Source organism: Pristiophorus japonicus, chromosome 17 (genome assembly GCF_044704955.1).
Source record: "Pristiophorus japonicus isolate sPriJap1 chromosome 17, sPriJap1.hap1, whole genome shotgun sequence".
Taxonomy (NCBI): Eukaryota; Metazoa; Chordata; class Chondrichthyes; family Pristiophoridae; genus Pristiophorus; species Pristiophorus japonicus.
In genome coordinates this window covers 104,000,610-104,012,767 of record NC_091993.1, presented here as the reverse complement: position 1 = coordinate 104,012,767, position 12,158 = coordinate 104,000,610, and the positions used below count along the sequence as shown (strand labels likewise).

The following is a 12,158-nucleotide window of genomic DNA, read 5'->3' as shown; positions in this document are numbered from 1 at the left end:
GCAGTTAAAGTCTCCTGTGATTATTTTTTTGATATTCTTTACCTCATTTCACATATTTGTTTACATATTTCTTCCTCCATTTCCTTTCCACTATTAGGTGGTCTGTAGTATACTCCGATTAGCATGACCAATCCCTTCCTATCTTACTTCATTCCATCTGGATTCGGTTTCTAACCTTCTGGTAGTTATGTCTCTTTTTTCTATTGCCATTGTTATCTCTAATTAGTACCCCCTTCTTCTTTCCCTTTCCTTTGAATATGTCAGATGACATCCCTAGCACCAGATTGCAAGTAGAATCCAGCACATCATAATAACAACCATCACACTCACTCTTCCCACTGAGGTAGTATTTACGAGCAAGACAATGCACACCATACACCACCACAAAGGGGAAACAGAATTACTGGTGGTGCAAAGACCACTAACAGAAAGATAAACTGGTTGCATTTCAACAAAATTCCTAGTATTCTACAAAAAGAGCTCATGTATACAAGGTAGTTGAAGTAAAGTTGAAGGGCGCAGCATGGTAAGACTAATATTATGCTCAGTAAGTTAGGGCTATTCCCGCAGTTGAATTGTCAGGTCAGAATTGTAGGGTCAAAGTCCAATAACTGATCCACGAGTCTCCGTGGCTACATGTCACCTATAACCATTTTTCTCCTCCGCCGCCAAAGGTTAATGCTACACCTCTTGGTCCAATGGCTTCATAACTACTCCTGTCGATGTTATTACGCAACTGATTTTTGTGGAGCTTTCAGGGCTAGAGCAGGAAACCCACCTGCAACCTGCCCAAATTCTGAAATCTCTGCTTCACCATACCAACGGTATTCATCAGTTGGAGGAATGAGCCTCACTGGCTGTATTCATGGGTCACCCCAAAGGGCTTACTAGTCAAGATCACAGCGGGTATGTTTGGTCTGTTAGCAGCTACTCGTCCAGTCTATCCGCTCATTCAAATAATGTCGGTGCGGTGCACTGCTGCAAAATGAAGGAATCGTGACTGTTTGTATGAGTTGGTTCTTGTGGCCCAACACCATCTGTATATTAATATAATGGAATTCTAAACTATTCAAAGGCTGAGGGTTGTGAGTTCTCCTGGTCGGCCTCCCATATGCCATCCTCCATAAACTTAAACTTATCCAAAACTTTGTTGCCCATATCCTGACCCACACCAAGTCCTGGTCATCCATCACTCCTATGCTCACTGATCTGCATTTGGCTCCTGGTCCACCAACGGCTCTATTTTAAAATTCTCATCCTCGTGTTCAAATACCTGTGTGGCATCGCCCAGTCCCATCTCTAACTTTCAGCCATGTAACCCACCAAGAACTGTGTTCCTTCAACTCTGGCTTCTTGTGTAAACCTCACAATCATCCATCCACTCACCCAAACCATTTAGAATTCTATTCCTGTTTAGAAATCATGAGGAACTGGATGGTAGTCAGTTAGGCACTGGCTTTTCATGTCTGCTAAAAAAAAACCTGCCCAGACTGATGGTGGAACATCTCCGCTCAATCTAGTTAAGTTGGGATCAGCCGACAGTGCATAATTATCCGTAATTCAGCAATAATTAGCAGCGTCAGGGGTGCCACATGATGTCTGGTATGAAATGTTACATTGGTGCAGTAGATTGTGCTCTTCTGAGGAACATTGTTGGGGCAGAGTACAGGAAGCTTTGTTCTACATCCAATTGTGCTTTAACTGACCAGAGAAAGTCTGGGTGCCTAGTACAAACATTCCTTAGCTTGAAGAGCACTAAATCTCACTAATTGTAATACGTCAGATATTTCAACCTACTAGTCTCTCCTAAAGATAAAACAGTTACTTTAAAACAATCCTCCTCTAAAATATTAAATGCAATTAGTAATTCTCTGTTCAGCAGCATCCCTTCGCAACCAGAACATTCAGCCAGTAGAAATTGCTCCGCTCCCATAGAACCTCATATTCTGGCACAATGAATTTTCCACAGCAGCATTTCCATAGTTCGAATATCCTTTCAATTAAATCTTTTCTATGTAACTTGGCACATGAATGGGAAGCTTTCACTTTCTATAGTGTTTCCGCCTGCAGTTTTTCCTCCATAAGGCTTTAATGTCCAGATCTAATTTAAACAATCATAACATACCAGTTTTAGTGCACAACAGACATACCCGGGAAGCATTAGTTTCTTAAAATCCATCTTGTATGCAACTGAAGCAATTAGTTATCAGTGAGAATGTCTTTAACTGTTTCAATTAACAAAGTTATATTGGACTTATTTAATATCAGAGGTTAAAAATGATAAATTCAACAAGGTGGGGAAATGGCTTGCTAATATCCAATTTCCCTTCTCCCACCCACCCAAGTTTTCTTCTGTATCCTGAAGCCACTGACTCAGCAGTTTTGCACTACATCGACAAGTGATCGTGGATCTCCTTTACATGTGAACAGGCTACTTGATCGAAACATAGAAAATAGGTCCTTCGAGCCTGCATCGCCATTCAATATCATGGCTGATCATGCAATCTCAGTACCCCACCGTACCCCACCCCTGCCTTCTCTCTGTACCCCTGATCCCTTTAGCCGAAAGGGCCACACCTAACTCCCTTTTGAATATGTCCAATAACTGGACTCAACAACTTTCTGTGGCAGAGAATTCCACAGGTTCACAACACTCGGTGAAAAAGTTTCTCCTCATCTCGGTCCTATATGGCTTACCCCTCATTTTTAGATGGACTCCTGGTTCTGGACTTCCCCAACATCGGAAACATTCTTCCTGCCTCTAACCTGTCCAATCAGAATTTTATGAGATCCCTTTTCATTCTTCTAAATTCCAGTGAGTATAAGCCTAGTCGATCCAGTCTTTCCTCATATGTCAGTCCTGCCATCCCGGGAATCAGTCTGGTGAACCTTCGCTGCACTCCCTCAATAGCAAGCACATCCTTCCTCAGATTAAGAGACCAAAACTGCACACAATATTCAAAGTGTGGTCTCACCAACGCCCTATACACCTGCAGTAAGACCTCCCTGCTCCTATATTCACTGAGGCATATGAAAGCATGGGCCTTATGCTTAACATCCATAAGACAAAGGTCTTCCACCAGCCTGTCACCGCCGTACAGCACTGCCCTTCAATCATCAAGATCCACGTCGCAGCCCTGGACAACGTAGACCATTTCCCATATCGAGAGCCTCTTATCAACAAAGGCAGACATTGGAGGAGATTCAGCGTCACCTCCAGTGCGCCAGTGCAGCCTTTGGCCGTCTGAGGAAAAGAGTGTTTGAAGACCAGGCCCTCAAATCTACCACCATGCTCATGGGCTACATGTATGGATCTGAGGCATGGACGATGTATAGAAGGCACCTCAAGTCACTGGAGATATATCACCAACAATGTCTCTGCAAAATCCTGCAAATCCCCTGGGAGGTCAGGCACACCAACATCAGTGTCCTCGACCAGGCTAATATCCCCAGTATTGAAGCACTGACAACACTCAATCAGCTTCGCTGGGCAGGCCATATAGTTCGCATGCCAGATACAAGACTCCCTAAGCAAATGCTTTATGCGGAGTTCCTTCATGGTAAACGAGCCAAAGGAGGACAGCGGAAACGTTATAAGGACACCCTCAAAGCCTACCTGGTAAAGTGCTGACACCACTTTGAGTCTCAACGCAAAGAGCAAGAGGCCAAGCGGAGGGAGCGCGCGGCAAACCAGCCCCACCGACCCCTTCCCTCGACGAATGTCTGTCCCACCTGTAACAGGGTCTGTGGCTCTCGTATCGGACTGTTCAGCCATCAAAGAACTCACTTTGGGAGAGGAAACAAGTCCTTCTCGATTCCGAGGGACTGTCTATGATGATGATGGATACTCAAATCCCCTCGCTATGAAGGCCAGCATGCCATTTGCTTTCTTTACTGCCTGCTGTACCTGCATGCCTACCTTCAATGACTGATGTACCATGACACCCAGGTCTCGTTGCACCTCCCCTTTTACTAATCGGTCACCATTCAAATAATAATCTGCCTTCCTGTTTTTGCCACCAAAGTGGATAACCTCACATTTACCCACATTATACTGCATCTGCCATGCATTTGCCCATTCACCTAACCTGTCCAAGTCCCCCTGCAGCCTCTTAGCATCCTCCTCGCAGCTCGGACTGCCACCCAGCTTAGTGTCATCTGCAAACTTGGAGATATTACATTCAATTTCTTTGTCGAAATCATTAATGTATATTGTAAATAGCTGGGGTCCTAGCACTGAACCCTACGGCACCCCACTAGCCTGCCATTCTGAAAAGGACCCGTTTATTCCAAGTCTTTGCTTCCTGTCTGCCCACCAGCTCTCTATCCACGTCAATACATTACCCTCAATACCATGCGCCTTAATTTTGCACACTAATCTCGAGAGACCCCTTGTCAAAAGCCTTCTGAAAGTCCAAATACACCACATCCACTGGTTCTCTCTTGTCCACTCTACTAGTTATATCCTCAAAAAATTCCAGAAGATTTGTCAAGTACGATTTCCCTTTCATAAATCCATGCTGACTTGGAACGATCCTGTCACTGCTTTCCAAATGCGCTATTACATCTTTAATAATTGATTCCAGCATTTTCCCCACCACCGATATCAAGTTAACCGGTCTATAATTCCCCGTTTTCTCTCTCCCTCCTTTTTTAACAAGTGATTTTACATTAGCTACCCTCCAATCCATAGGAACTAAACCAGAGTCCATGGAATGTTGGAAAATGACCGCCAATGCATTCACTAATTCTCGGGCCACTTCCTTAAGGGTATCAGGCCCTGGGGATTTATCGACCTTCAGTCCCTTCAATTTCCCGAACACCATTTCCTGACTAATAAGGATTTCCCTCAGTTCCCCCTTCTCGTTAGACCTTCGGTCCCCTCGTATTTTCGGGAGGTTACTCGTGTCTTCCTTAGTGAAGACAGCTGAAATATTTGTTCAATTGGTCTGCCATTTCCTTGTTCCCCATTATGAATTCACCTGGTTCTGACTGCAAGGGACCTACATTCGTCTTCACTAATCTTTTTCTCTTCACATGTCTATAGAAGCTTTTGCAGTCAGTTTTTATGTTCCCTGCAAGCTTACTCTCATACTCTATTTTCCCCCTCCTAATTAAACCCTTAGTCCTCCTCTGCTGAATTCTAAATTTCTCCCAGTCCTTAGGTTTGCTGCTTTTTCTAGCCAACTTATGTGCCTCTTCCTTGGATTTAACACTATCCTTAATTTCCCTTGTTAGCCACCTTCCCTTTTTTATTCTTACGCCACACAGGGATGTACAATTGTTGTAGTTCATCCATGTGATATTTAAATGTCTGCCATTGCTTATCCACCGTCAACCCTTTAAGTATCATTCTCCAGTCTATCCTAGCCAATTCACATCTCTTACTGTCGAAGTTTCCTTTCTTTTTTCAGGACCCTAGTTTCTGAATTAACTGTGTCACTCTCCATCTTAATGAAGAATTCTACCATATTATGGTCACTCTTCCCCAAGAGGCCCCATACGACCAGATTGCTAATTAATCCTCACGTTACTCAAGACCCAGTCGAGGATTACCTGCTCTCCAGTTGATTCCTCAACATATTGGTCTAGAAAACCATCCCTTATACACTCCAGGAAATCTCCTGCACAGTATTGCTACCAGTTTGGTTCGCCCAATCAATATGTAGATTAAAGTCACCCATGATAACTGCTGTACCCTTATTGCACGCATTCCTAATTTCCTGTTTGATGCCATTTCCAACCTCCCTACTCCTGTTTGGTGGTCTGAACACAACTCCCACTAGCGTTTTCTGGTGTTTCGCAGCTCTACCTATATAGATTCCACATCATCCATGCTAATGTCCTTCCTTATTATTGTGTTAATCTCCTCTTTAACCAATAACACTACCCCACCTCCTTTTCCTTCCTGAATATTGAATACCCTGGATGTTGAGTTCCCAGCCTTGGTTACCCTGGAGCTATGTCTCCGTAATCCCAATTACATCATATCCGTTAACAGCTATCTGCGCAGTCAATTCATCCACCTTATTATAAATGTTCCTCGCATTGAGACACAGAGCCTTCAGGCCTGTTTTTTTCACACTCTGTCCTTTTAGAATTATGTTGTAAAGTGGCCCTTTTTGATTTTTGCCCTTGATTTCTCTGCCCTCCATTCTTACTTTTCTCCTTCCTACCTTTTGCTTCTGCCCCCTTTTTACTTCCCTCTGACTCCCTGCATAGATTCCCATCCCCCTGCCATTTTAGTTTAAATCCTCCCCAACAGCACTAGCAAACACTCCCCCGAGGACATTGGTTTCGATCCTGCCCAAGTGCAGACCGTCCGGTTTGGACTGGTCCTACCTCGCCCAGAACCAATGTCCCAGGAATTTAAATCCCTTCCTCTTGCACCATTCCTCAAGTCACATATTTAGCTGAGCTATTCTGCAATTCCTACTCTGACTAGCACGTGGAACTGGTAGCAATCCTGAGATTACTACCTTTGAGGGTCCTACTTTTTAAAGTTAACTACAAGCTCCCTAAATTCAGCTTGTAGAACCTCATCCCGTTTTTTTTACCTATATCGTTGGTACCTATATGTAAAACAACAGCTGGCTGTTCACCCTCCCCCTCCAGAATGCGCTGCAGCCACTTCGAGACATCCTTGACCCTTGCACCAGGGAGGCAACATACCATCCTGGAGTCTCGTTTGCAGCCGCAGAAACGCCTATCTATTCCTCTTACAATAGAATCCCCTACCACTTTAGCTCTTCCACTCCTTTTCCTGCCCTCCTGTGCAGCAGAGCCACCCGTGGTGCCATAGACTTGGCTGCTGCTGTCTTCCCCTGATGAGCCATCTCCCCCAACAGTATCCAAGGTGGTGTATCTCTTTTAGAGGGAGATGACCGGAGGGAACCCCGGTACGACCTTCCTTCCACTGCTCTGCCTGATGGTCACGCATTCCCTATCTGGCTGTGTAACTTTTACCTGAGGTTATAAGAGGGTTCAATCGAAAAGCCCAATCCTGGCTTCATTAGAAATATATTTTACAAGAGGGTCGCTGGACACTCCGAATCTATGATACAGGGACTATACTCAGATTTATTTTCTGCCCCTCCCTATCCCAGATTACAATAAGGAGCTTAACTTCTTCATAATTTGTGCCGACTTCCGAACAATTAATTTGAGGCAATGACTGGTAGATCTCAGAGCAAATAATTTGCATGTGCTCCCAACTAAGGAATTTTGCATAGTAACCTAAAAAAATGTTGCGGGAGCGGGCGAGAGGGAGAAGAAATTTAATGACAATGTGACAATACAGGTAGCAATACTGTTACCTTAAAATATGATCTAATCAAAAGGCAACTGCTTGTGAAGGCGAGACGACAGATTAAAATACTGACCAGCAGTAAGAGTTGCTCAGACAGAACAACAAGTAATGGTCGCCAGAGGACTCCAGTTAAAAGTGAAAACAGCCCACTGTATCTTCTGTCACATCACAAAAGAAGCAAGACCCTCTTATTTCCACCTCGAGATATTTCCTTTCAGTTTACTGCATTGTAGAGCACATTAGAAATAATTAAGGGAATTACTTAAGTATTTAAAACCACATTTACAGAACAAGAGGCCATTCAACTCATCGTGTTTGTGCCGGCTTTGTTAGACCAATCCAAAAGAAGTCATCATCTTTTTCAAAAGATTATCCAATTTTCCCTCAAGTGGCAATGGTTCCTGCCTCAATCCCTTGTAGCAAAGCATTCCACACTCTTGACAACCTTTGTAAATTAATTCCATCTCCCCTTTCTCCTCACTGGTGAGGATTTGCAACTCAAAAGATGAGTATTTGTTTTTATTCCATAAAAGGAGATGTTTAAGCATACGTTGACTGATAATGTATCTTCTTGCTTGGTGTTTATTTCTCAGTACCTGCAGGCACATGTTGGCTCCTTATTTCACTGTTACCCAAAACGTATAATCAAAGTGTCTTCAGATTTCCACAGGGATGAAATAAAGCAAAAATGCTTATGAATATTTATTTTGAAATTTTTCCAGATGTGTCATTTTCTTTTAAAGTACCAATGAGTAAGAAAAACCTAGATATTGTAGCACTGAAAATTGCATGTACCTACCATTATTGAGAGCAGCAATCCAAGCCTGGCTGGCTGACCATTACCACCACAATGAAGCCAGTCACATGGGTAACAGAACCATGAATGACTGCAGGCAAAGTTTCATAAGTTGCTAAATGTTGACCATAATCACACAGCTCACCAGAACAATCAAAATAATTATGATGAATTGAAAGGTAATTTTTTTTTTTTTTAACAGCCTAATTAAAATAACCTTGTGAAAATAATCAGTTGAAACTGCTTTGTGATGTCGTTGACATTATGATCTCATAGAAACAGCTTGTTTTCTGTTACCATGCTACAAAAAGGGTTACAAAGAGATCAAAAACAATGTCTTAAGATAAAAGTACAGAAGAACTTAACTCATGGGACATAGAAAATAGGTGCAGGAGTAGGCCTTTCGGTCCTTTGAGCCTGGACCACCATTCAATACGATCATGGCTGATCATTCCCTCACTACCACTTTCCTGCCTTCTCACCATACCCCTTGATCCCTTTAGCCATAAGGGCCATATTTAACTCCCTCTTGAATATAACTAATGAACTGGCATCAACAACTCTCTGCAGCAACATTATAATAGAATATACAGTAATCCTGTTGATGCCAACGTACAGGCCTGCTTCTGCTGGCATTGTTTGGCTCGAAGGCGTTTCAAAACCTATTACAGAGATTACTTATTTTGAACTCTGCAAAATTCATGACTTCCACACCTACATTACCCTCACTGCTACACCTTAATCAGCTCTGCACTTGACTTTTGCAATGCTCTCATAACTCCCAATTGTTTCAAACTATTGTTGCCCCAGGGCCAGCTCACCCATCAGCCAATTAATCAAATTTTAAATTCCTGATCCAGTCCATGGCCTCACCCAATCATACTCCTCAATATTGTCCCACCTTACATTTCTCCTCTGATTTTCTGACTCTTACTACCTATCCATCTCCTTCTTCCCTTCACTCCACATTTGACCACCTCAGCCCTACCTTCTGGAACTTTCCAAACCCCCTTCAATTTTTGATGCCTCAATGAATAACATAAGTCTTCAGATAGTTAGGGAGGGGGGGTTGTGGAGAGGTAGAAAGAGAAACTTGCAAAACTCAACTGTAACCAAACAAAAGATGTTTACACTAGTCAGTCTGTTCCAGCTTTACATTTCACACCACAAAAGACCCATGCTCTCTCACTGGTTTCAGCAGGGTATTAAAATATTAAAAGCTTATTCTAGAAGATAAAAGAATTAGGCACAGCAAAGTTTAGAGGGTCGTACACATTTTGAGTAACTCCATTTCCAATTATAATTATGCTCTCTTGTCGATGCATTAGTGGAACTGAATAAACTTTAGAAACAAAGAGTCAAAGTCCACCCTACGTTGATGAAAAGCTGTCTATTATCTGGGTGTCACATTTAACACATTTAGAGCACACTCTTGTCTCCCTCCCCCCTTGCAGTCCCAATCCAACCCAGGTTTCCCCTTCCGCCCGCCACACACACACACACACACACACACACGACCAGCAGCACAAACAAGCGGCCATCTCCTCCACAACCCAGCTGCAGCATGTGTAGTTAAGAGAGAGGGAGGCTGTGAAAGGAGCCAGAGGGCCTCGGCCTCGCGTTCCCAATCGCACCGACCCCCACCCTGCAAGGTGAGTGAAGAAAGAGCAAGAGCGAGGCCTCCTTCCCCCTCCTCCAAGGAAAAAAACCCACCACCACTCACTTTTTCACAATCTTCTCCTTCTTGATCCGGCTTCGCTTTTTGCGCGCTTGGAGAGCCAGAACTGAGGAGGGGGAAATAAAACACAAGAGAGAGAGCGGGTTAGAGCGGGACGACCAGGATCCGAGGGGGGCCCGGGCTGGCCCCAGTAGCAACGGTTACCAGTGAAGAGACGCCTCACCTTTTCGGGAGCTCATGTTGAGCCGGCGTCTCGCTTGCTGGCTAGCCGCCGCCGCACCGCGCATGCGCAAACCGTACAACTTTTTTTTAACCGCCTCCTGCTGCGGCCTCCCGCCACCAGGTGGAGCCCCCGCCGCCTCCTGCTGCGACCTCCCGCCACCAGGTGGGGCTCCCGCCGCCTCCTGCTGCGACCTCCCGCCACCAGGTGGAGCTCCAGCCGCCTCCTGCTGCGACCTCCCGCCACCAGGTGGAGCCCCAGGCGCCTCCCCGACCATTAACGCCCTCCCCCGTCTAGTGACGTAATTGCTTGTTTTAAAAGTACACGCCTGTCTCACACGTCATAACTCCCTTCTGACTGCCAAAAAAAACCTTTTTTTAATGTCCAGAAATAAAAGTGCCAACTTCAGCCATAATTATGCATGCACTTTCCAGCTCACCCTGATTCCTGAAACAATCGTTTTACGCATCTACCAAATAGTTTATATACTTTTGGATGAGATGTTAAACCGAGGCCCCGTCTGCCCTCTCAGGTGGGCATAAAAGATCCCACTATTTCGAAGAAGAGCAGGGGAGTTATCCCCTGGTGTCCGGGCCAATATTTATCCCTGAATCAACATAACAAAAAAACAGATTATCTGGCCAATATCACATTGCTGTTTGAGGGAGCTTGCTGTGTGCAAATTGGCTGCGGCGTTTCCCACATTAAAAAAGTGACCACACTCCAAAAGTGTTTCATTGGCTATAAAGCACTTTGAGACGTCTGGTGGTCGTGAAAGGTGCTTATATAAATCCAAGTATTTATTTTCTTTCTTACAGCCCCTCAAGCCTACTCCACCATTCAATAAGATCATGGCTGGTCTACCTGACATAGAAACATAGAAAATAGGTGCAGGAGTAGGCCATTCGGCCCTTTGAGCCTGCACCGCCATTCAATGAGTTCATGGCTGAACATACAACTTTAGTACCCCCTACCTGCTTTCTTGCCATACCCCTTGATCCCCCTAGTAGTAAGGACTACATCTAGCTCCTTTTTGAATATATTTAGTGAATTGGCCTCAACAACTTTCTGTGGTAGAGAATTCCACAGGTTCACCACTCTCTGGGTGAAGAAGTTTCTCCTCATCTCGGTCCTAAATGGCTTACCCCTTATCCTTAGACTGTGACCCCTGGTTCTGGACTTCCCCAACATTGGGAACATTCTTCCTACATCTAAACTGTCTAAACCCATCAGAATTTTAAACGTTTCAATGAGATCCCCTCTCATTCTTCTGAACTCCAGTGAATACAAGCCCAGTTGATCCAGTCTTTCTTGATCTTTCAATTCCGCCATCCCGGGAATCAGTCTGGTGAACCTTCGCTGCACTCCCTCAATAGCAAGAATGTCCTTCCTCAGGTTAGGAGACCAAAACTGTACACAATACTCCAGGTGTGGCCTCACCAAGGCCCTGTACAACTGTAGTAACACCTCCCTGCCCCTGTACTCAAATCCCCTCGCTATGAAGGCCAACATGCCATTTGCTTTCTTAACCGCCTGCTGTACCTGCATGCCAACCTTCAATGACTGATGTACCATGACACCCAGGTCTCGTTGCACCTCCCCTTTTCCTAATCTGTCACCATTCAGATAATAGTCTGTCTCTCTGTTTTTACCACCAAAGTGGATAACCTCACATTTATCCACATTATACTTCATCTGCCATGCATTTGCCCACTCACCTAACCTATCCAAGTCACTCTGCAGCCTCATAGCATCCTCCTCGCAGCTCACACTGCCACCCAACTTAGTGTCATCCGCAAATTTGGAGATACTACATTTAATCCCCTCGTCTAAATCATTAATGTACAATGTAAACAGCTGGGGCCCCAGCACAGAACCTTGTGGTACCCCATTAGTCACTGCCTGCCATTCTGAAAAGTCCCCATTTACTCCTACTCTTTGCTTCCAGTCAGCCAACCAGTTCTCAATTCACGTCAGCACACTACCCCCAATCCCATGTGCTTTAACTTTGCACATTAATCTCTTGTGTGGGACCTTGTCAAAAGCCTTCTGAAAGTCCAAATACACCACATCAGCTGGTTCTCCCTTGTCCACTCTACTGGAAACATCCTCAAAAAATTCCAGAAGATTTGTCAAGTATGATTTCCCTTTCACA

General features: G+C 44.4%; 1 protein-coding gene across 1 annotated transcript in view; it reads right to left on the bottom strand.

The window, feature by feature from the left end:
• LOC139227880 (SRSF protein kinase 1-like) overlaps positions 1-10,097 on the bottom strand; it is a 100,623-nt gene extending 90,526 nt beyond the window's left edge. Inside the window, exons 1-2 of the mRNA XM_070858976.1 lie at positions 10,007-10,097; positions 9,829-9,889 (exon numbers count right to left, since the gene is read on the bottom strand). Coding sequence (XP_070715077.1) covers positions 9,829-9,889; positions 10,007-10,070 — 125 coding nt within the window. The 5' untranslated portion in view covers positions 10,071-10,097. The remainder of the gene's footprint in view (positions 1-9,828; positions 9,890-10,006) is intronic.
• Between the last annotated feature and the right edge of the window lie 2,061 nt (positions 10,098-12,158).